Genomic DNA, 24,238 nt, shown 5'->3' on the forward strand with positions numbered 1-24,238 from the left:
AGTGCTGGTAGTGGGAGCTGCATGTGTGAGAAGGGGTCTGTTGTGCCCCAGTCCATCCCCGGTTTCCCTCCAACCCGTTGCTCCCGTCTTTGCTGTCAGCTCCCAGCCCCTCTGGGTCGTGGTTTCAGAGGGGCAAAGCTCCCAGCTGGACCTGCGAGGGCTTCAGTGGCTGTGGGAGCACCTCCCTGGGAACACCTGGGCAGGACACAAACGCTAAGTGACTCCACTGCTGATGGGGGCTGGACCCGCTCTCCTGCCCGTGTCTGCAGGGAACAGTCACACTGCAGTGATGGGTGACTGCAGCGGAGGGTGGTGGCAGTGCCACAGTGCCAGCTTGGGAGCCCAAGGGGAAGGACAGCCGGGCAGGGGGAGGTGGATGGGAAAGGGCACCCGGGGGTGGGCGATGCCTCTCTGTGACATGACCCCACTTCTCCAGTCTGCTTTGCTATTGCACTCAGCTGAATGTCCCCAGGCTGGTGGCACAGCTGCGCTTGGCCCGGGTGTCCTCAGCCAAAATCCTCTTTGCAGGAGTCCCTCCTTAGCACTTGCAGAGAGCAGGTCCCCCAAACCCTGACCTTTCTAATGGGCTGGAGATGATACTGGGACCTGGTGGGACGTTCTGGGGGGCAGCGAGGGTCCCCCACCCCAGCGCACGGGGCGGCCACTGATTAATAGCCCCGTTAGCAGAACCGGGGAACCCGGGGGGTTGGAGTGGGGGTCCGTGACCACCCTCACACCTTGCCCCCCTCCCGGGAGGAGAATAGGGCAGATCCCCGCCCTCTATGCAAATCACAGGCCGGCGATTGGCGGGCGGGCGGGGCCGGGCGCCGCAGACAGGGTATAATAGCGGGGGGGGAAACAATGCCCCCGTGGTCCTGGTTCGGTGGCTGGTGCGGCTGCGTCCTGCAGCGCCGGGCGAGGGTGGGGGCTCCCCCCTTCCTCCATGGGGCTCGGGGTGTCCCTTTTCTGAGCGGGACTGCAGACCGGGGGGGGCGGTATCCCCTTTTCTTTCTGTCCCCACCCCTGCCTTTGCCGCCCCCAGGCTCTACCACCCCCCTCAACGCGGAGATGGAGTTTGACTCGTACCAACACTACTTCTACGACCATGATGCCCAGGAGGATTTTCACCGCTCCACGGCACCCAGCGAGGACATCTGGAAGAAGTTCGAGCTTGTCCCCACGCCCCCCCTCTCCCCCCTGGGTCCCCTTGGGGAGAAAGCCTGCTGGTCGGGGGCGGAGGAGCGCTCCGGCTGCCTCTCCCGCTACTGCCTGTCCGGGGACGAGCCGGAGTATCTCATCGGGACGGGGGAGATCTTCGGGAACCTGAGCGCTTTCATCCTCAAGGATTGCATGTGGAGCGGATTTTCAGCCCGGGAGAGGTTGGAGAAAGCGATGACAGAGAAACTTTCCACGGGCACGCAGAGGGCCACCCCCCACAAACCCTCCTTCGCCCAGGATTTTGGGTTCGGCAGCTCGGTGAGCGAGTGCGTGGATCCCGCTGCCGTCTTCCTTTGCCCGCTGCCCGAGAGCAAGATCCCCGCGTCCTCGGGATCCGAGGGCCAAAGCGATTCTGGTAAGGGACCGAGGTGCGGGTTGCCCCCGGCCCAGCCTTGCTGCCACCCGCGGGGAGCCCGGCGTGGAGGACACGCGCGTCCCCGCACATGTGCGTGCCGGGAGCCTCCCAGCCGGGCAGCGCCTTTGTTGCAGCTCCAGGCGAGTCCCGGTGCCGGCCCCGCGAACAAAGCGGGCTCGGCTGCTCCCCTTCCAGCGGGGCTTCTCCTCGGGAAACCCCTACCCCTCGCAGAAGGGTGCGTGGAGCTCCCCGTCCGCTGCGTGGGTCTCTGGTGGCCCCTCTCGCTCGTCCCGCCCCACGGGACCCTCGTGGGCAGGTTGGCGAGGGACAAGTTCGCAGCTCGGCGTGGAAACTTTGGGGTTTTCGGGCGTTGCAGCGTGCTCTGCTGCCGGCTCGTAACCTCAGCTGCTTCCCCTGGCCCCCACGCTCACGGCACCCACCTGGGACGGGTTTTTCTCGGGAGAAAAGGCAAAATAGCCCCCGGGGCCGGCAGGTTGCAGTGCAGCGGCCGCCCCCCCTGAGGCCGTGGCTCTGTGGGATGGGCAGGAACATTCCGCATCAGACCCCCCCAGGCATGTCTGCTTGTGCTGCGTGGTATGGGGGGGGGGGGCGTGTTTACACGGAGGGGTTCGGGCTGGGAAGCGCCTGCCTCTGAAACCCATCGGGCAAGGGCAGTGTGGTGCGACCTCCCCCTCACCTCAGCGCATAACCACCCATTGTCAGTCCCTGTTTACAAACACACACCCCCGGGGCTCCCCAAACCCACCCGCCCTGTAGTCCCGGTGGGGCCGTACGCGGTTTTTCCCTCCCGCCCCAGCGGGCTGACTCGGCTGCCGTGGGAGCGCTGACGCGGCCCCGCGGTGCCGTGACCCCGTTAATAAATCTGCCGGTTGCAGCGACCTGTGCCGGTGAGTCACGGCGCGGGACGGGGGACTTAATGCCATTAGGAGCCCGGGGACCGTAAGCAGGTCGCGGGCGTTAAGAGGCTTAACCCAAATTGATGGGGCCGCCCTGGGGATGAAGGGGGGGGGGGTCCCGATCCCGATCCGGCCGCGCCACGTGGACGCCGAACAAAAAGCAACAGATTGCAAACAATGAGAGGGGTCACGGTGATGGACAGGGGCGGGGGCCAATGGGAGGGTGCGGCAGCCGGCTGGCCCGGCGGGATAGCCAATGGGCTGCTGGGGGGGCGGGGCCCCGCAGTTCGACTTTTATTAATGGGCGGCGGCGGCGGGGGTTGTGTGTGTTTATCTATCTCTATCTCTATTCCTATTCTACCCGTGGCTGAGACCGGCCGGGTTATGACACTGATGAGCGCAGCCGTCGGCCTGTGTGTGGGCAGCTAGTGTCCCCCTCTCTCCCCGCAGTAGCTCCAGTAGCAGGGTGGCTTGTGCTTGCTGGGCAGAGAACCCAGAGCCTGGTGGGGGGCCGGCGTGTGGGCTGGGGGCCACAAGCAGGAGGGTGCCCTGGAGCCCAGCTCCTGTGGCCACCACTGGCCCTGTCGCCGGAGGGGTTGGGGCCAGGCCTCTGCCCAAGGTGCTGGTGAGGGTTTGGGCATCTCGGGGCACCTTTAGCGAGGGGCTGTATTTTCCCCCAAAGTCTAGGAAAAAAAGGTGGAAGCACATTCCTAAAAAGAGACCGATCACAGGAGTGCCTGGAGCTAGATCATCCCACTGTCCCCAAGCGCCAGCTTCATGCCGCTGGGCTCTGCTGGACTGGGCAAGCTGCAATGACAACAGACAGGGTGCCTTGGGTCCAGTTATGCTTTATTTGGGTCTTTCTGTTCACAGCTCTGATAACTTTCCCCCCCACACTCCCCCCACCCACGCTGACTCCTGGGCTTGGGATGCCTTCGAGGTTTACTGCGTCTGTTGGAGGGACCCCTTCACCTCTCCCTCCCCCCGTGCACCGCGGAGGATTGTCCCTTCTGTCCTCGGGGAGCCTGGGCTGAATGGGGTTTATCACTTGTGAAAAGTAACAAGTCACCGAAGTGGGAAGCTGCAGCCAAGGGGAACAAAGGGCAGCTCTGCCCCCACGTCCCTCATCTACAATTCCAATGGGCCATGAAAGCTCCCGACCAGGATGAACTTTGGAGTTTGGCTGTCCCAGGTACCCATCATCCTACTCCTCCTGTGTCCCCCCCTGGGCAGATGGGCTCTGCTGTTTCTTCCCTGATGATTCTTTATCCTGGACACGGTGCAGGATGTGCAGAAGTGAGGCGGAAATAAAGCCCTATCCTAATTTCAGGGGACTGGGCACACGAATGTGGAAGGAAAGCTCCTTCCTTTGTGATGGCATTGGAAAAACATCTAAATCACGTAATCCCTCCTGAAGATTGCAGAGTGGCTTTGCAGTGCATGAGCAAGCTTTTGTGGGATGGCAGCAGGGGGATTGTCTGGGGGGCTGTGGGGAGCCCCGGCAGGGTGACGAGAGGTGACCAGGGGCTCCCAACCGATGGTGATTTCTTTTTTTTGATTGTCTGTTTTGAGCAGAAGGGGAGGAGATTGATGTGGTGACAGTGGAGAAGAGACAATCGCTCAGCCTGAGGAAGCCAGTCACCATCACGCTGCGTGCTGACCCCTTGGACCCCTGTATGAAACGCTTCCACATCTCCGTCCACCAGCAGCAGCACAACTATGCCGCCCGCTCGCCACCAGATGTCTGTCCCCCACCAGAGCCGGCCCAGCAGGATGAGGACAAGCCACTAACCACCACGGAGCCAGCCCCTGTGATCACGCTGCCCGAGCCCAGCTTGCCGAAAGCTGGCAGCAGCCCCGGCTCCGACAGTGAGGACGTGGCCAAGAGGAAAAACCACAATTACCTGGAGCGCAAGCGGCGCAATGACCTGCGCTCGCGCTTCCTGGCCCTGCGGGACCAGGTGCCTGGGCTCGCCAGCTGCCCCAAAACACCCAAAGTTGTGATCCTGAGCAAATCCTCTGAGTACCTGCAGTCGCTCATCAGTGCCGAGAGGAGGATGGCAGCCGAGAAGCGGCAGCTGCAGCTGCAGCAGTCCCAGCTGCTCAAACAGATTGCTAACCTCAAGGGGCACTAGCACCCAATGTGCCCCCCTCCCCGGTCCCCATGACCCTCCTGGCTCCCTCTCAATTTGCACATTTTTTTAATTTTTATTTTGGTTGTTTGTTGAACTGTTTGCCCTGGGGGGCTGGAGCATGCGGTGGTTGCTGCGTGTGGGGTGGCTGCGGTGGTGCTCCCAGCTGCAGGAAGGCGGCCCCAGCAGGGCCCCCTGCCCGTGGCGTCGCCTGCCTAGGGCTGGCTTCTGGCACTGGGTGTTGCAACACTTCCCCTGTCCCCCCTGTGAAGCTTTCTCAAGTGACTGCTTCAATTCATGGGCTCAACTCCATTCCCCCTCCCTTGCACCCCTCTCTGCTGTTTGCCACCAACAGCATCCCTGGGAGCTGCCCCTGGGCATCCATCTCACCCTAAAAATCCCAAGCAACCATGGTCCACTTCAGCTCAGGGAAGCAGGTGGAGGTAGACGTGGAGAGCCCAGCTTACAGGGGTTGTCTCTGGATGGATCCCCCTGGAGATGGTGGTGGCAGGATGCCTCTCACACCGGGGTTAACAGCACCCTGTGGATGATCCCCTTGCTCAGCTGGACCATACCTCACTTTCTTATCACTTCATGCAGTAGCTTGTCGTGGATTTTATGTTCTAGAAACTGCTGCTGTAACTGCGAGTCTTATACTGGAGGCTGTGTTTTTTATACTGTATTTTTGTACCACTTTTTGAGAAGTATTGGTAAAGAGTTTCCTTTTTTTTATATATATATATATATATAAAAATAAACTTTTTTTGGAGGGGGGTTCCTGCTGCAGGGGAGGGCTCACTCCTGCTGCACTTTAGGGAGATCAGGAAGGGGCTGGCTCCTGCTGGACCTTTGAGCTGAGTCTTCATGGAAGCTGTTTTCCCCCTTGCACCTCTCCAAACCACCAATTTGCAATAACAGGGGATTTTTCCTTGTGAGCATCCTTGTGACACCCCCCCCCGGCCTTTCCCACCCTTGCAAGCACCTCCTGACCAGCAGCGACTTAAAATCCCCAGCAAAGCTTTGGACTTTGCAGGGAGCCTGGCTGCAGGGGACTGGTTGGGTGCGTGGGGGGCTGTGCTGCCTTCAAGGCTTCCCCCTGCCTGTGCTATCCTGCTGCCCAACCTGCAGTGGGCTGTGTGAGTGGTAGAGTCCCCTGTCCCCTCCCAGGGGTGCTCCTGCAGGATGGCACCCTTGGGTCCCCACTGACCTGCTGAGAACTGTTAGAGTTAACACTGTGGTCGGATTTAGCACTTTCTTCGTTACCTCACACTTCATAAATAAATAAGTTTGCAACAGCCTGGGTTGGCTTTTTCCATGCAGATGGCAGTGGGTTTCCATGCATTGTGCCATGATGCTCCTGGCGGGGCTGGCCTGGCCACTGTGTTTTGGGGTGTCCTGGCAGCCGCTCAGGAACACAAAAATTAATATATTTTGCACCAGGGCTTGGCTGCCTTGCTGCCAGTAAGACTGAGCTCTTTGTCCTGGCTTTCTCCCAGCAATTGAAACAGAAGTAGTTACAGTGGTGGGGCCAGGGAAACGAATCACTGGGATTATTTTTCCTCCTTTTAGGTGGCTTTGTTGGCAAGGAGGGGCAGGGAGCCCACTCTGGGCTCAGAGGAGGCTTTGGTGTAACTGTAAACCCCCCTAATAGTGCTCGGAGCAGTTGGTGTGGGGCGATCGCTGCCCCGTGGGTCAGGGGACGGCGCTGTGGTTGGCAGTAACACTATAGGGAGTGGGGAATGCAATCTACTCCCTTCAAGGGGCATCGGACAACTTCATATACTCGGATCTGCCGAGTGGATGAAATTATATATATGTGTGTTCTCCCTGCTGCACCTGAACCCGATGCTTTTGGGTTTCCTTCATATTGGTGGTAAAAGTCTTACTCTAAATGCAAGAGGGACATGGGATCCTGTTACTGCTGAGAAGTCAGAAAAGAGCTGCCGCTGCTGCAGGAGACTCAATCACCAGGGTGAAGCCAGCCTTAAAAAGCAATGATTCTGTACGGAAGCTCTTAAATAAACGCTCCCTTTGGTTCTGGCAACACTTCATGCTTTCTGCATGTTGTTACATCGTACCATGTCAAAGCGTTTTAGAGCTGTATTAAAAGGCGCTCAGAGGAACCACAGTTTAAACACGGAGCAGGGTGACCTAAATCTGACACCTCGCCCATGTGCAGGAAACAAGGCCCAGATGTACCAGTCCCTCAAATGTTTATTTTTGTTGTGTATACACTGACACATACAGACTGGTGTCTTTTTTCAGCTCAAGGTGACCCTCCCAATAAGGTTTTTAGTAAGGTGTGCTTTTTCTTTTCATGCCGAAGGCACACTGGTTGTTTAAAACATTATTTCTCTTTCTTAGAAATGATGTGCAGATACTGTGACCTGAGCTGAGACCATCATCAGTGGAAAATGTAGTTGGTCTCAAATCAAACTGAGGAGCAGTTGCAGTTTTGCACATATCTTTGAGTTCTGTTTAAAGCCCTCCTACATAAATACATATCTACCTGAAACTTCCCTGGTTACTAAAGCAGATGCCTCCTCTCGCGTTGCCACCGTAAGGATAAGGAAAGCAGACTGACAGTGCTACAAAGTGAACAAAATAAACACACAGGGCTTTTCCTCCTTGCTTGTTCTGCAATTCGCAAGTGTCGGCTGTCACCATCACAATTCTGCATTTCCGGGCCTGATACAGTCGGGTTTTTTTAATGCACATTACCCTGCTCCTTGCGACTCGCCCCGTTGCCTCGGCTACTCTACCCCCCCTCCCCCCAAACCACCTCTGCTTTCCCACCGTAGCCCCGGTTTTGCAGAGGGGAAGCCTCAGCCGGCCCAGGGGGTGCTGCGGGTGCGGTGCCGCTTTCACGCCTGGGCTGGCAAATTTTTAGGACAGTTTGCCCGAGGCGGCGATAATCCCTTCCCCTCGGAGGGGGGCCGACTGCCCGCACCCCTCCCCGGCCCGCAGCCTCCTGCTCCCTGTTGCCATGGCAAAGGATACGTGTTGCCAGGGAGAACGGCACCGCGGAGGTACCCTCCTCCCGCCGTCGCCATGGCAACCGTCTCCCAGCCTTCCCTCCGCTCTATTGCCACGGAGACAGTCGCCCCGCTCCCTATCTCCCCGTGTTGCCGTGGCGATGGGGGAGGACCAGCCGCCCGCGGAGGCCGCGGGTTGCCACGGCAACGCGCTCCTCTCTGTTGCTATGGAAACAGCCCCGCTCCTCACTCTCCTGCCCCGTTGCTATGGCAACAGCATCCTTCCCACCCCATCCTACACCCCTCTGCCCCGAAAAAGGTACCACGGGGCAGAACCCCACTCGTTGACACGGCCCGGGGGTTCGGGGTCCTGAAGGCGAGGGGTGCCCGGGGGACCCCAAGAGGGGCTGGGGGCGTGGGGATGGGCAGGGGACAGGGATGAGGACACGGTCCGGGGCCGGGGGTGTGGGGGTGGGTGGGGGACAGGGGACAGGGGGACCCGGGACGGGGACAAGGGGAGGGACCCGTTCCGGGGGACAGGAACCCCGCCTGGCAGAGGGATACGGGGCACAGGGCCCGGCCCCGTCCTCCCCGCGGCTGGCCCCAGCCCCGTCCCGCCCCCGTCCCGCCCGCTCGTCCCCATGGCAGCCGCCAGGCCGGGCCGGGCCATGGCGGCGGCCGCGCTTTGCCTGGGCCGGGCCCCGCCGCGGCCGCGGCCGTTGGTGGTGATCCTCGGCGCTACCGGCACCGGCAAGTCGGCGCTGGCGCTGCAGCTGGGGCTGCGCCTCGGCGGGGAGATCGTCAGCGCCGACTCCATGCAGGTACGGCCGGGACCGGCCTCCGTGAGGCCGGGGGTAGGCCCGGGAACCGGGAGACGCCGGGGGCGGGCCTAGGGCTCGGGGAGGGCCGCGGCCGGGCCCGGGGGAGGCCGCGGCCGGGCCTGGGGACCGAGGAAGGCCGGAGCTGAGCCCGGGGTCGCTGGCGAGGCTGAGGGTGTCCGGAGGCGGCCTGGCCTGGTGCCGGGGGAGGGATAGTGGGGCCAGGTCGGGGCCCGGAGAGGCCCAGCTCCTCCGCGGACCCCAGGCTCGGTGCCGGTGGGGGACAACCCGGGGGACGGATCCTGTCCGCCGGCTGTGCTCCTGGGCAGGCCTCGATGGCCCTGTCCTGGTGGCTAGTTTTTTGCTTTTGGGTGCGCGGTGTCACAGCTCGGGGGAGCGGTGCTGTCCTCATGCCTGAGCTCTCAGTATGGCGGCACAACCAAAACCAACCCCCGCCCTTGCCAATAAATTAATCTTCTGGAAAGAAACCAAAGCAAGGGTGTTTTAATTTTAACCTGCAAAAAGCTATGCAGAGGTGTGAGGAGCAATTGACGAAGGGACGCAGCAGCTGGAGTTAATCGGCAGCGAGCGATGCCCAGGATTGCTCTTGCAGATGCGGCTGACATGGACCTCGAGTTGTGGGCAACCGTGCGGGACATGGTGTGAGTCCTGTCTGGGAAACCGTGGCTGATGGAGGCCTTAGGGTGCGTGGTTTGGTCTGCACTGGTCCCTGCATTGTGCTTCTCGTCCTGGCGAGGCAGTGGTGCCGGCTGTCCTGCCAGAGGCTGTGTTATGGATGTAGCATAGGTGAGGCTGTAAGGTGGCAGCCGAAGGCCAGCGGCTCCCTCCCCAGTCACCCAGCAAAGGGACACTGACGAGATATGGAGAAGAATATTGAAAATGGTATTTGCTACTTGCCGGTTGCACTGTTTGTGGTCCCATCTCATATTGCAAGCGGCAGCAGGGAGTATATGGATTGTACAGTCAGGATCAGTAAACACCAAGGAACTGAGCCTCATTTTTTTTTACCCTAATTGCATTCAGCTACAAGAGCTTTATCACGAGATGTGGATTCCAGCCACCACAGGGATTTTGTTGTTGTTTAGTAAAATGTTTTCCTTCCTACTCAACACTTTTTACTGTTCTCTTTCTGGAATGCCTGAACTTTCTATCAGGTTTAATGTTTAACATATTTGTTACACTTCTTAAAAAGGTGTTTTCTGCCAACCAACACCCTTTGCCCTTTGTGCTGCTCAGAGATTGACTCTCGCTGTCCTGTGACCACCTCCTGGTTTCCTGCACCAGGCTGCTGATGCTGGCCACTGTTTGTATGCCAGAGAGCTGCTGGGGATGCTGCCCAGGATACGGGTGGCTTTCTGGGCTGCCAGCGCACGTTGCAGGCTCATTTTCTCCACAGACCCTGTCTGGGCTGGGGCGGCTTTTAATTGGCTGCTGTTTAGTTTCCAAGGCAAGTTACCCTGCTCTAGTGTCTGCATCAGAAACGCCTCTGAGCAGAGCTTGGCTGGGGCAGTTTTACTGATACCGAGCTTCCTGATCCGGACAAACCCTAGAGCTTTCGTTCAATTATTTGTGCCTGTTAGTGTACTGTGAATACTGAGGTTCTTGGACCGTATGGTGACTGACAGCCCAGTGTACGGCAGGCTTGAATATCAGGGAAAGGGCTGTTTACTTGAGTGATCCTGCGAATGCGAGACTCCTGCTGCATCCTGAGCTCTGCAGACATGGATGGAGCCGGCTGGTATGCTGTGGATTCTCGTTTCGTGCTGGTGGATGTTTTGAAGCATGTATTTTGTGCTCTGGTTGTTTCAGATCCCACTATGGGAATGCAGGCGCTGGGAGGACTCTGGCTGCAGGCGCCCAATGGCATCCGGGCTCGAATGGCTCTTGTCCTCCTTTCCTTTTAATCTCATTCTAGCGTGACTGTGGAGCGAGAGCCGAGCAGCTCCACTACTTCTATCCCGTAAAGCAGCGTGCTTTCAGCGTGGCCTCTCGGGGCGGCGAGGCGGGGGAGCCCTGCCCCTCCACGGCCCTGGTCGCCTGAAGGCACAGCCTCAAGCAGGTCGGTGTCTGCGCCTCCCCCACTGTGCTCCACTAACCCCCGTGCCCCGCTTAGGCGGCTGCAGCCAGCCAACTGGGTCTGCTTTCTTGCTGGCTTTGTTCCTGTGGAATATTGTCTCCCTGCTGCCTATCCCTCTGCCATGCAGCGCTGGCTCCGGTGTCCTTGCAGGAGAATTGCCGGGTCTTAAAAATCCCATTGCTCTTTCTCGACTGACAGCTGCCAGTGACCATGTCGCCCTCAGCCCTCTCTTGTCCATTCATCGCTGGGCCCCGTGTGGGTCTTCACGGAGCTCTGACAAATGCTGGCAGTGTTTTGGGCAGCTGCTGGGGCTGGAGCCAGGGTGGGGAAGGGGCCGGGGAGCCCCGAGCCCACCTGTTCCCACACACAGGCACCCCTCTATCTCCAGAGACGTTTTCGTCATGGCCTTGAGTCGCTGTGGTCAAATTACAGACTTAGCTGCTGCCTTCATGCAGCTCAGGAGCTCTGGTTAATCTGGTGGCCTCTTAATCTTTCTTTTTGTCCTTTCTGGTGCCCTTTGTCATCCCAGTGAGTTTCCTTACTCCTGTAACTCATTCCCTGGGGAAGCCCGGCCGGGTGAAGCCAGTCCCGCTTCATTCCTGGCTAAGCAGTGGGTGCGCAGTGATCCCGTTGTCCCTTCTGGATTTCATAGTTTGGGGTGGGGATGCAGTCCTTCTCCGGAGGCTGTTGTAGCACACCGTCTACATTTATCAGTTAGTGTGTCAAGTCAGGACATCCTAAGAGCCTCTGCTGACATCCTTCTCATGGCAGGGATCAGAGCGGGCAGTGAATCGTGCTGTCCTTGCATGCTAGCTTGGTTTGGGTCCTCCATGCCCATCTCCAGCTGGGACATCCTTTGGCCCCTGTGAAGTCTTCATGCTCTTCTCTGGTGTAGGTGACTTGGATGTGTCTGGGTTCCCCATATGGCACAGCCGTCGTGTCATAGAGTCACAGAATAATAGTTTGGGTTGGAAGGCACCTTAAAGATCATCCAGTTCCAACCCCCTTCCATGGCAGGAACACTTCCCACTAGATGGGGTTGCTCAAAGCCCCCTCCAACCTTTGCTACTGTGCTCCCTGCACTCAGGGCAAGGACAGTGCCTTTCCCCGTCAAGGACAGTGCCTTTCCATCTGGTGCAGATGGGGAAAAAGGGGCAGAGTTTGGGATTGTGCATGAAACTGGTGGCAGAATGAGGGTTTGGGAGAGCCCACCCTTCCTAGGCTGTGGGCTGAGGGTCCTCACAGCCACCGTTTCCTGAGGATCGCTGGTCTCCTGCCTGTTTCCCCACCCATTAGAAGAGGAGACGGCGCTGACCTTGCAGCACAGTGCTGTGAGCCATGGGGCTGACCTGCCCGGGCTTTCAGTGGCAGAGGTGGGAGGATGCCGTCAAGGCTAAGCATCTTTAGTCCCCAGCTTGTATTTGGTGTCTCGGAGGCCTGCTGCTCCAGCCTGCTGCTAATCTGTTTTGGGGCCTTAGAAAGCAACAAAGGCTTATCTGAGCCGCTTGCTGAAAATAGAAATGAGTGTTGGGAGGACGTCTCGGTGCGAGGCCCTGCCGACAGCCAGCTGGTGGAAACCTTCTCTGGGCTTTGCTGGGTGCGTGTAAAAGGCTGCCTTTGTTTCCTCCCAGCCCACACACTGACACCGCATTCCTCCGTCTCTTGTTGCCAGGTATTTGGGGAGGCTCTCGGTGTTTAATCTCCAGGAGAATCTTGGGGGATTGGAGCCTGGGCTGTAAATCCCAGCTCTGCCCGCACAGGGCAGTGGGAGCTCCCAGCTGCCTCCGAGCCTCCCCGTCAGCCCTCTGTATTGATTGGGATTTCAGGCAGATGAGTGGGAGTTGGAGCTGGAGGGCTGGACTGGCCTTTGCTGGGGGAAAGAAGGCACTGAGCCAAAGCTCCCCAGATTCAAAGGTTTTTAGTGCCAACTGGAGACCTCTGTTGAATGGTGCTGCTCAGCCCAGGGCTGGGTAATGGAAGGGGATCAATAGGCTGCAGCCAGCCACAGGGCATGTTGGCAGAGACCTGCCTATTGGGCCTCTCCTTGTCTGCTCACTGTCCCCTGGAGCCAGCTGGGTTTCTGCAGGGCAGAAAGGAAGAGCACTGGGTTGCCCTCCCGCTCCCCCCTCGCTTCCTGCCCCCAGGCGAGCCTTTCTCCTATGAGGGACCGGGAGCAGGGGCTGGCACTCACCCTCCAAGCTGCAAGTGGAAGAGTTAAGCTGGGGAGTGTCTGCTGGGCTGCAGACGGTTCAGCCGCCCCAGCAGCTTGCATGACTGCTCCATGCAGGGATCTGGCTTCCCTGCTCCACTAACCTCGGATCGTCCCGTGCTGCCGCTCCGTGCCTTCTGCCTGTCGGTCACCTCTATGTCACCTTGTCCTTTGGTCTGGGACCAGAGGAGGCAGTGGGTGGAGGCCATGCTGTGGCTTCTCAGAGGGGATTAAGGGTAAATTTGTTTCTGGAAGGCTGGCCCTCTGCCTGGGGTGTTTTCTGGGTGATGGAGGAGGAAATGAGTACATCCATTTTCAGTCTCTTCTCCCATCAGGCCAGTTTATCCCAAGCTGGGAGACTGCTCCAAGCGGGGACATGCTGGGAGCTAAACATCCTCCCTGCGACCGCAGCACGAAGCAGAGCCTTAGCTGCCACCTGGCACAGAGGTTGCTCGGTCCTTGGCACGGCGCGGAGCTGGGCTGGACAGAAGGGCTTTCTGCGCCCCACTGCGACCATGTGCCTGCTGCCAGCACCCTTGGGGGGCAGGTCCCCGCTCTGGTCCCCGTTTGTCTGCAGCTCTGCAGAGCCTCGCAGCACCCACTGATGGGCATGCTGTGGGGAGAAGGCGAGCAGCTTTCCTTTCTTCTCCTGGGTGGAAGATGCTGTCATCTGAAAGGGCTCTTCTGCTCCTGGGTCCCAGCCGAGCTGTGGGGATGGGATGCCGGGCTGAGGTTGCTCTGGTACTTGCATAGCCTGGGTCTGTGGGCTGGGCTGTGGCTGTTGTTTTGTGCAGCCTGGAGGGTGGATTTGGGCTGTGGCTCGGATGCATGCTGCTGGGATCGCAGGTTACCTTGGCATTCTTCACCAAGAATGCTCCCGAGGGGTTGGTTTTGGTGGCTTTTCTTTCTACTCTGCTTTTAGCTGTCTAGCTGAGGGCCAGCATCTCTCGGCAGTGCTCTTCCAGGTTGTATATCCCAAACTCAAGATTGAAGACACACCTCGAAGCAGTGAGATGCTGCTGGTTGCACTCACCAGTGTCTCCTGCCTCTTTTCCCCTGGGGTCATTGGCCTGCACCGATGTGTTTTGCTCCTTTCTGTCCCTGACCAGCTCAGTGAGAGCAGGCAGCAGATGGAACACCAGGCTTTTATGGTGCTCATGAGCTGAGACAGTTTGTGTGTGTTTAGGAGGCTCCATGAAGTTGCACGTTGCATCCAGGGAGATCTTTGTGTGTTATGGGAAGCAGTGATCCTTGTCCCCCAATGAGACTTGGTGTTGTGCTGCAGACGGGTGTTTGGAGAGAGGCACACCTCAACTTTTAGCTGCAACGGCAGAAGATGAGGAACCTGCAGCTTGGAGGCAGCTGCCCTCATTGTTTTGGAGCTCTGTGCTTCAGAGCCGGGCTTGGCTGGTTACACTGACTGGGCTCTGACACTGTTCTGATTGCTCGATCAGGCTTTCCGTCCCTAACTGCAGGGTTGTATCAGAGCAGGAAGGCAGTCATGAGCAGTCGGACTCACGGTTCGTCTCCTGAAGGCAGGAGCAAACACCAGAGAGAGGCAGTTTGGCCCTGGCAGGAGCAGGTGTTGGCAAGATTCCTGCTGCCTCGCCTGAACGGGGCACATGCCCCTGCCTGTGCTGCTTCTCCAGACACTGGTGAGGGGCTTGGAGGATAATAGGGGCAGGCAGAGGCTGTGTGTGGGGCAGGAGCAGTGGTTGGTGGGCGTTTCATGGGACGCAGAGGTGAATGACAGGCTCTTCTCTTCCCCAGGTGTACAAGGGCTTGGACATCATCACGAACAAGGTTTCTCCCCAGGAGCAGCGTCTGTGCAGACACCACATGATCAGCTTTGTGGATCCCCTTGTCTCTAACTACACAGTGGTGGATTTCAGAGACAAAGCTGTGGCTCTGATATCCTTTCACGCTGCAGCCTGCCTGGCTCAGCAGATACGGACTCCCCCCCTCCACAGCCAGCCCTGCAAGAGAGATCAGTGTTTCCATCAGCCTTGGGCTCTTCACATTGCGCCAACTCCAGTTTTCAGAGGATACTGCTGCTGAGGGGGGCTTGGAGCTTCTTTTTTCCAGCTAATACTCAGGGTGGCCTCTGCTCAGGGCTGGTTGGGGAAGCTTTCTGCTGCACTGCAACACTGCAGAGCCAGATATTGCCCCCCCTGGCAGTCCCTGCGTGTCCCTGAGTTTTGGTGGTATCTGGCACAGGTAGCAGAGGATAGTGAGAGATCGGACACCTATAACCCTGTCCTGCTGCCTCACTGGCCCTGTGGGGCTGGGAGAGTGGGGTCTGGGCCCCAGGCTGCTGCTCCCCACAGTCCTCCCTCCCTGCCATGCATCTCTGCTTATGCTCCCTGACTGTGGCACATTGAAGATATCTTTGCCCGAGACAAGATCCCGATTGTTGTGGGAGGAACCAACTACTACATTGAGTCCCTGCTCTGGAAGGTCCTTATCAGCACCAAGGTACCGTTGTGGGGCTGTGTTTCCCTCCGGAAAAGGGTGAGCCCCATGTTCAGGGCAGGCTTCCTGCGACCGGGCATGGTGCTCCCCCTGCTAGAGTGGGGCAAGGAGAACCAAAACCCTCTCATTCACCTCGTGAGTCTGGGGAATCATCTTGCTTGTGCTGGCATTGTTCATGGATGAGTGGCTTGACTCAGGGCTGCCTCGTGCCCCACAGGAGAAGGCCAGCACAGGCCCTGGGCTGGTCACCGACAGGAAAGTGGAGCTGGAGCAACTGGATGGTGTGGAGCTCCATCGCCGTCTGAGCCAGGTGGACCCAGAGATGGCAGCTAAGCTACACCCTCATGACAAGCGCAAAGTGGCCAGGTATGCTTGGTGTGCTGGGGGCAGGGGATGCCAGGGCCCAGCACCCCTTCCTGAGGGAATCGTGTGCCTGGGAACACAGCAACATGGGCTCTCCCATCCCAGGTGGGTGCTCATAGCCTCTTAGCAACGTGCTTGGGGACCTTGGAGCACTGGTGTTGGGGAACTCTCTGGGATCTGAGACCTTTGGCCACACAGCCCCCAGTTTGAGCTGCCTTTGGTGGCCAGGACAGTGCATGGCTTCTGGCTTGTGTGCACCAGGGCTGCTCCCGCTGCGGTGCCCCAGGAGCAGGGTTTATCTGGAGCTATTTAAAGAGCAAGCTGCGGTGCTAGCTGAGTAACATACCTGAGCTCTGTGGGAACAGCACAGCAGCAAGACCAGGCTTGCTGCTTTGACGGGTCCGTCCCAGCCGAGCCCTGGCCTGGGGGGAGCAGAATGCCGCCCACCCCATTCGCACGGTGCAGGGGGATGGAGGGTTGGGCACCCCATGCAGCTTCCTCCACCTCCCTGGCGGGGCTGGGCTGAGCTGGCAGTAATGCTTCACCGCATTGGCAATGCTGGCCCCTTCCCTGCAGCCCTGCCTGGCTGGAAAGGGCAGGGCTGGAGCCAGAACCCCATCCCCTGCAGGGCTTGTCCCAGTGCCAGGCAGGAGTGGGTGGCTGTGCTCTGGGTTCCTTGGGTGCCATTGCTGTGCTCTGCACTGCATTGCACCCCCAGGACCTGGGTGTGCTTGGGATGCCGGGCACGGGATGGAGCAGAAACCTGCCCTCCCCCCACATGAGAGGGTTGCATCGCAGCGAGTGTCTGCGGTTCTCTTTGCTGGAGCCCCCAGGGCTGCTGGGGAAATGGAAAAGCTCATCCTCACCCAGCCTCTGAGCTCTGTCTGTGTCTGCTTACAGGAGCCTCCAAGTGTTCGAAGAGACGGGGATCCCCCATAGTGAAATCTTGCACCAGCAGCAGGAGGAGGAAGGCGGGGGACCCTTAGGGGGACCCCTGAAATACCCCCATTCCTGCATCTTGTGGCTGCATGCAGACCAGGCAGGTGAGAGTGGGCTTTGCACAGCTCCTGGCTGGCTGAGCTTGGTGATGTGGGGTTAGAGCTGACTCCCTGCTCCTGCTCCAGCCTCCTCCCTAAAGAAGGCAGCAATAGCTTTGGCATCAGTGGGCGTGACAGAGGACTAGCTCCTCTCCCCTGCTGGGCTGTGCCTTCCTCTGGTGGATCGGGAGGCTGGGAGTGCCAAACTGAGTCCTAGTACGTTGTCCAGTTGTGGCCCTCCTGAGGGCATGGCTCTGAGCGGCTGGATGTGTGCTCTTCTCCTCTCAGCTCTGGACCAGCGGCTGGAGAAGCGGGTGGATGACATGCTGGCTGCGGGACTACTGGAGGAGCTGCGGGACTTCCACCGCCGGTACAACCAAGAGAAAGTGGCCGAGAACAGGTGGGTGAGAAGCAAGCTCCCTTTCAGGGCTCCCAGTCCCACCTTCCAGACCCATGCAGGGCCCAGACCAGCTCTCTCTGCAGCAGCTCCGATGTATCAGTGCTCCCAGCCCTGTCCCAGCAGCACCTGCTTCTGCAGCAAGGCCAGCAGACTGGACGGGTGCCTGCCTCTGTGGGAGCACCATCAGCAGAAAGGTCTGAACCAGCCAGATCCTCCAGCACTTCCTGGACTTCCCTGCCAGAACCCTTAGATCAGGGCTGGGCAAACAGCAGAGTCCCTGTGGGTCTTAGTGTTGAATTAATTTTGCCTGGACCATACCTGCCAAGCGGTGACATTTCCCCTCAGTAATTGGGGGGAATTACTTGGTGCTGCCTGAGTGTTCACACGGCGCAGCTGACATGGGGTGGCACTGAAGGCACCAGTCTGCATTCCTGTATGCGTGGCTTGGCTTGTCCCCTGAGGCCATGGGCTTGTGTCACCTGGGGAGGTCCCTGCAGGGTGAGACGCATAGATGTGAGCTATTACGGGGAGGGTTGAGGTCTGCCATTGTTCTGAAGGCTACTGCTTTGACGCCCGTCTCTTGTCTTGTTCTCCAGGCAGGATTACCAGCACGGCATCTTCCAGTCCATTGGATTCAAGGAGTTCCATGAGTACCTTGTCAGTGAGGGGAATTGCTCACCCGAGACGAGTGCTCTGCTGCTGCAAAAAGGTGAGAGAGGCACCCTGCATGCCCTGTGTCCCTCAGCCCCACGCAGCTCCAGGTGACTCTGCGTAATGGTCTGAACCAAGCTCAAACCCTGGGGCAGGTCTTGTTGGGGTTGAGCTGCACTTTTCTCTCTGAGTTTTCCACTTCTGCCAGCCCAGGAGGGACAGGGACTCCTTTTTCAGTGCTTGGAGAACATCTCTGAGCTCACCCCCACCAATTCCTCCCTCCCTTCCTCCAGGTCTCCTTGGAAATTGTACTGGGCACAGTGTAACTTGGGATCTGGAGCTGGTCCATCAGTGACCTGGGTGATGGGATCCCAGCTGAGGTGTGGATGATGTGGAGAATACGGCTAGAAAAAAGGAATGAAGCAGAACTCCACATCTGGTTCAGCAGCAGGATGGTGGGAAGGGATCTGGGGATCTAGCGGATGACAGCATGAGTCAGTAGTGATGCCTTTTCTTTGGCATGTGTCATTCTGGAGTGTCTGGACAGATACGCTGTTGTTAGAGGAGAGAGCTGCTCTGCTTCTCAGCACAGCAGAGGTCCCAGGCGGAGTTGGTCTGTGTGGAGGGTTGGGTGTGAAGTGGAGATGGAGGCTGAGGAAACCACTGAAATGATAAAAGTCTTGAAAACAAGTCTGGTGCAGATGGGTCTTCTTGTGTCTGCTCAGGAGACGATTGTGGAGCAATACGATAAGTCTGGTACTAAATATTGAAAGGTTGTGCAATGGTGAACCATCCTTTGGGCCCACTGGGGGTAGGACAAGGAGTCCTGGGCTCTGTTTGTGCAGAGAAGTATTCAATTACGTGTTATGAGAGCAGTGCGGCCCCTGAACACATTGTCCTACCTGCTAAAAGGGGCACCTTGTCCAGCCCTTCGCGCTGCCACTGCCCCAACACTGTCTGGCAGGGCTCACCCTCTTTGCCATGGTGACTGCTTCTCCCTGCTGGCTCAGAGACCTTCAGACTGACAGTAGGAATACTTCTCTTAAGCGAGCATGGTACCCTCCAGCACAAACTTTTGTCTTGTGTGATTTCCCCCCACTGGAGCCAACAGCCTCTTCTCACTCTGCTGTGAACTCAGCTCGCAGCATTGCACTGACCTTTGTTTTTATTTTTTATTCTGTTTCAAAGGGATCCAGGCCCTGAAACAGGTGACCAAGAGGTATGCCCGGAGACAGAACAAATGGGTCCGAAACCGCTTCCTGAGACGTAAGTCCTCTGTTCCTGCCCTGCCTCACCATCCCTATTCTCGCATCTCTTCTCACCCCTCCTTGGCACGTCCCTGGCTCCCAGCTCAAGGGAGGAGAGTGGTGGCTCCTCTGCTTTGGGGCAGTGTGTGTGTGTGGGGTGTGAGTCTGGCAGGATCAGACCATCCTGCCTGGATTCTTCTGGCTGGCCCAGGCTGCCCTGGCTCTGCAAGTGTCTGCTGCCAGCCAGATCCGTCCAGGATCCACCCACCAGGCTCTGCCCTGATTCCAACCTGAACATGTGGGAAGGAGAGCAGCCGCTCAACCCTGCTGAGACAGCCCACCCAGCACTGTCCAGCTCCTTCTCACTGCTTCCCCTGTACCCCTGGCTGCCAGTCAAGGGAAGATCTTCCCTTCCCAACACAAGTGCCATCAGGACGGCTAATATCCTGACAGAACAAAGCAAGCAAAGGCTCAGCCCCATGGTGGGCAGCAGTAGATGATGGTGGCTGCAGGGATGCTGTGCTGCTGACAGCTCCCGAGGGGCTCGGGGAGGGAGTACCCAGTATGGTCCCTCTCCCAATGCACCCACACATGCTCCCTGCGCAGGGCGAAAAGCCCAGTTGGCAGCTGCCCTTCAGATTAGGAGCAGGAGCCCATTGGCTGCCCTTCGCCTGGGCCATGCTCACCGTGATGGCGAGGAGCCAGCAGGACTTCCCCGTCCCAGCCCCAGCCTTGGAGCAAGGCCAGCATCAGCAGCTGGGAGCCAGGCACTTGTTGAAAGGTGCTTGGCAGGGGCAAAACAACAATAAAAAAATTTAAAGGAAAAAAAAAAAAGGCAGGGAGAAACTTGAGTCAAAAGATGGGCTTTGAATGGGATGCAAGAGCTTTCCTGGAGCCATGTGCTTGGTGGCTGTGGCTCACCTTTCTGATGGCAGGTGTGTTTCAGATCAGCCCTGTCAGGAGCTTGTTTATGGTTACAGCAATAAAAAGCAGCACCTGCTGGAGACTGGCACGCGGCTGCCTTTGATGGCTTTGTCTGAGTGGGGCCATGTGCCCAGTGTCTGCGGGCAGGTGAGCAATGCAGGCAGCGACATCTCCGGAGGGAGTGTGTGCCCTCTGATTGCAGCTGTCTCCCCCAGCTGGGCTGCATTGAGCACTCTGTGCCCCCCTGCCTGGGGGAGGCCAAAGGGGTGGCTTTGAAACTGTGCCTTGTCAGGTCAAGGCATTAGTAAAGCATCTCCCACTGTGGCCTGCTACTGGGAGCATTGGCTCCTGCAGCCACACAAGCAATTACCGCTCTGAGTGGGGACCTGCACCCACAGATTCCTCATCCAGACCTCCATGCCTGCATCTCCTTGTAAACTTTGTGTGATGGCTTTGTGCCTGGATCCAGCTTTTGATCTTCTGTGGCCTCCTGTGGACCATGTTCTGGTGGTGACCTGCCTTTCTATGCCTCCGTAGGTCCCGGGCCCAACGTGCCCCCAGTGTATGGCTTGGAGGTGTCTGATCTCTTGCAGTGGGAGGAGGATGTGCTGAAACCTGCTCTGGAGATTGTGGAGAGCTTCATCCAGGTACTGGGTAACTAGAGTAACACGTGAGCCACGGCTGAGAAGTCAGCTTCTCAGTAGTCTCCAGGCCCTGTCACTTGGCACTTAGTCTCTCCCATGAGCAGTGCTGTCTGCTTACATGTCCAGCCTTGGGCTTTCCTCGCAGTGGCAGAGGGTTGTTGTCTAAGCTGAAAATTTCTCCTAATGCCCAGTACTCCGCTTGTCTTCCATGGTAAAACTGCAGCCTCTGTCCTGCTAACCCTAGTGTCTGTGTATGGCAAGTTCACGTCCCAAACTTTACCAAAATGAACACAGACAAGCACATTTTCATAGTAGAAACCAGTTTGAGAAGTTATTTAATCTACAGGGACGTGAGCCCCCCGCAGAGCCTGTGAAGATGGAGTATGATGTAAACGAGAACAAACGGAGTCATCACGTGTGTGAGCTCTGCGAGAGAGTCATCATCGGGGACAGGGAGTGGGCAGGTAGGATGCGGCAAGGGGGAGAGGAGAGGACCTGGGAGGGGATGGTGACGCAGAGGGATGGAGCGAGGCAGTTCTGTGGAGCAGAGCAGCTTCCTTGGCTGTCTCAGCTCGGCCGGGTGACACTCAGCGCATGATCTTGGGCTTTCAAGAATTGTTTACAGCCCGTGTATGAAAGCAGCCATTTGCGAGCCCAGAGGGGGTGCAGGAGCAGTGCCACAGCAGCCATCTGTCAGGCTTCCCCCGCTTCCCCGGCACCCAGTAAACACTGCCGCGCTCTGCCGTCACGCCAGACATGGGGATCTATGCGTAGCATCAAACCTCAGAGCTGTGTTTAGTCAAGGCTGATGGTCCTTTTCAGCACTTTAGATACTTCTAGATACAGGACAAATTTGACTCTTCTAAAATTTTGTTGTATAAAATTAAAGTTTCTTAATGTTTTTAATAGCTCAGTTTTGCTCCAATATCGCCTATTTGCATGTTTTTCAAAAAAAAAGTATTCCTAGCTGTAACAGTAACAGAAAGGGATTTTCTGTTTTCAATAGACTTACTTTAAAAGAGCTCAGTTGGAATCAGATTAACTCAGTGAATTTATCTGTGCTGTGAGGCTCATGCTGAGAACCAGAAACAAAAAGTGGTGGAGAAACTGGCTGCAGAAATGAAACTGGTAAATCTCCATGTGTTGCCTGAATGCAGTATAAGCAGACACAATGCAAAGATAAATTTCCCAGGTCGTTGGTCGTTGGATTTGAACGAGTCACTTATTCCTATTGCTTCAGGGAGCTGCTGAAGGCAAAGATAGAAGTTGGCTCAGAATAGGAAGCTCATTGTAGTGAGATCGGTTTGTAAGTGTAATTGTTATTTCAGCCAGTCTCAGCTTGGACGTGCTTTGTAGGAGCTCTACCTACTCCAGAACTAGAGGACTTTGAAAGTTGCGAGGGTCCATGCCCTCCTGCCAGGTCCAGCGAGTCTTGTGGCCACGTGGGAACTGAAGATCCCCCCATACACTACAGCTGCAAACACTACAGCTAGGGATGTCATCCCAAATTCTGATCGATGATGACAATACCTTTCTCATTCGAGATCAGCTGTTGTTCTCTGCATCCAGCTGAATTTGACTCCAATCCCCAGATGGTGGGAGAAAAATCGTCCAAAACCTGGGTGTTACTTGTAAATGCAAAATGTAAAAGCTCAAAGGGAAGTGAAGACCGTAGTGGGAGCTGAGTCGATCTGCAATCTGGTCTGGTTTTTTAAGTCAAGTTACAGATAGTTCTGGGAGCTGCTTCTCAGTACCCCACTGTCTCTGAAAGATTTTTAAATTTTATCTAATTTTACAATTTGTATGGACTTAAAAGAGCACACCTCCCCAGACAGCAGCAGAAATCCAGCCACTCTATGCTTTGATGCTGCTTGCGACAAATTGTAAGAGGTGAGACCGTATTTCAAGCTGAGGGTGACCCTACAGCATTGTGATATAGCAGCAGCTTTGCATGTAATTTCATCCTTTGGCAGAAAAGGATGACTGGAAAACACCTGAGGGCCTTGATTCAGTGAGCACATACCCTCATTTAATTAAGGCCCTGCTTGAAAAGTTTGCTGCTTTAATTGCTGCTCTGATCTCTTGGAAAGAGCAAACCCACCCTGCTAAGATGTTACATTGGTCTGGTTAGACAAAGTGCCTTTTACTTAGATAATACCACTGATAACAGGAGCTTTTACTGTCCTTAACTGTGTGATTTCAAGCAGAAATGCAGCTCCTGCTGCCCTGCTGTGTCAGTACAAGTTGCATCCTTGGGATTATGCCTCTCTTCCTGTCCGACTCCTACTGAAATGCTCTCATAGCTGGGGGCCTTGCCCTGGAGTTATGCAAAAGCCTAATTATGCTCCAGGCTCCGTCCCTATCTGCGCTGTAGATGTACAGGATATCCCCAGTGCTGCGGTGCAGGCATCTAGGCTTACAAACGACCCTGGCAGTGCTCCATGGGGTGGCGGAGAGTTGCACAACCTCACCCGCATCCTGCAGTGTGCTGCTTCTTTGGCAACACTTTCTCCCATCCTCCCGGTGTCGTGCCTCGGCTGGGAGTGGACTTGTTGGGAGAGTTGACAATCTGGAGTCTTCTGCATATACAGAGCCAGTTTTTTTCTCTTTCCCAGTCATTCCTGCAGTCAGGAGACAGCTTGGAAGTGTTGTCCCCCCTTCTGAGCCCCAATAGTTTGGCCTAGAAGTGTCCTTAGAAATGGTGAGGGCAGGGCTTGGGAGTTCACTTTTCTGCGGGAATGAATTGTGCGGGAGGATGGGAAGGGAGGGGGGTGGGGATCGGGTTGGGTGTTTCCTTCTCCGAATTCCACAGAGTTAAATGCTTTGGTTGCATCTTCCTCCAGCTCACACACGATCCAAATCCCACCTGCACCACCTGAAGAAGAGAAGGAAGCTGGAGGCCGCCAGCCGTGCTGCAGAGACTGAGGGGGACAGTGGGGGTGCAGAGACCTTGGGCGAGGATAGCAGCGTGTCTTTGCCTTTGCCGTAGACTGCAAACCAGCTGGCAAAGGGGAGCAGCCACGCTTCCACCTGTACGGCGAGGAAGCAACTGAGTTCTGGATGGCCTTGAACCGAACGAGCTGAGTCATTTTTTTCAGGATGAGGCAGGTGTGTAAGTGATGGACAAAGGCCGTTGGCTGCATCAGATCCTCTTCATGTGGCCTCATCGCGCCCCGTTCCCATGCTTCCCCAGCCCTGCCTGGAAAGGGCTGGGCCCTGGGGCAATGCTGCTAGGAGCATCCTCCCATGCCAAGTGTTAAAATTCCTGCCACAGACGCAGCATTATCCTTGGAATGGTTGAGCTGATCCTGCTGGCATGTGAACGTGTCGTTCTCAAAGACAGAAACACCCTGCGCTCCTCCAGCTTGGCCAGGAATGAACTCTGGAGCTGAGCGAGTTCTTACCACCTTTATTGTGGAGAGGATGTATTTTTTTTCTTTTATATGGAAATAAAGTTCCAGGATTATTGTGGGTTCCCCTCCCTATTAGCAAGCACAGTTTTCTTGCTCTCTGTTTCCACCTGGGCTCAGGTTCCCTGCTCTGGGCACAGGGCAGGACATCCAGGCCTGGCTGCTTCTTCCAGTCACCTTTTGTGCAGCTTCTGAGGGAGCTGAGCAGATGTTCTCAGCGTGGTGGAGGCAGTCTGATCCCTCGGCACAGGGCAGGTGCAGAAGGAGCTGACACCTGTTAAACAGGAACTTGGAAATGATCTCATCAAGTTTGCAACAGATGAGTCTGTCCTAGTCAAAGCTGAATTCCCGGGGGTTTACACTGTGGT

The 24,238-nt window shown here is 57.0% G+C and overlaps 2 protein-coding genes across 3 annotated transcripts; both read left to right on the forward strand.

The window, feature by feature from the left end:
• The first annotated feature begins 892 nt into the window (after positions 1 to 892).
• Positions 893 to 6,230, forward strand: MYCL (MYCL proto-oncogene, bHLH transcription factor). The gene is made up of 2 exons (XM_074562810.1): positions 893 to 1,573; positions 4,066 to 6,230. The coding sequence occupies exons 1-2, from the start codon at positions 1,069 to 1,071 to the stop codon at positions 4,623 to 4,625; spliced, it is 1,065 nt and encodes a 354-aa protein (XP_074418911.1). The 5' UTR covers positions 893 to 1,068; the 3' UTR covers positions 4,626 to 6,230.
• A 1,525-nt stretch (positions 6,231 to 7,755) lies between these two features.
• Positions 7,756 to 23,952, forward strand: TRIT1 (tRNA isopentenyltransferase 1). 2 transcript variants are annotated; one of them, XM_074562583.1, is made up of 11 exons: positions 7,756 to 7,916; positions 14,493 to 14,633; positions 15,099 to 15,197; positions 15,412 to 15,560; positions 16,458 to 16,600; positions 16,883 to 16,994; positions 17,591 to 17,703; positions 18,834 to 18,911; positions 20,354 to 20,463; positions 20,807 to 20,924; positions 23,304 to 23,952. In XM_074562583.1, the coding sequence occupies exons 2-11, from the start codon at positions 14,562 to 14,564 to the stop codon at positions 23,447 to 23,449; spliced, it is 1,140 nt and encodes a 379-aa protein (XP_074418684.1). In that variant the 5' UTR covers positions 7,756 to 7,916; positions 14,493 to 14,561; the 3' UTR covers positions 23,450 to 23,952. The 2 variants fall into 2 exon arrangements, with proteins under 2 accessions (XP_074418684.1, XP_074418683.1); XM_074562582.1 differs by lacking the exon at positions 7,756 to 7,916 and adding an exon at positions 8,138 to 8,418.
• The last annotated feature ends 286 nt before the right edge of the window (positions 23,953 to 24,238 follow it).

Source organism: Larus michahellis, chromosome 19 (assembly GCF_964199755.1).
Source record: "Larus michahellis chromosome 19, bLarMic1.1, whole genome shotgun sequence".
In the NCBI taxonomy this organism is placed as follows: Eukaryota; Metazoa; Chordata; class Aves; order Charadriiformes; family Laridae; genus Larus; species Larus michahellis.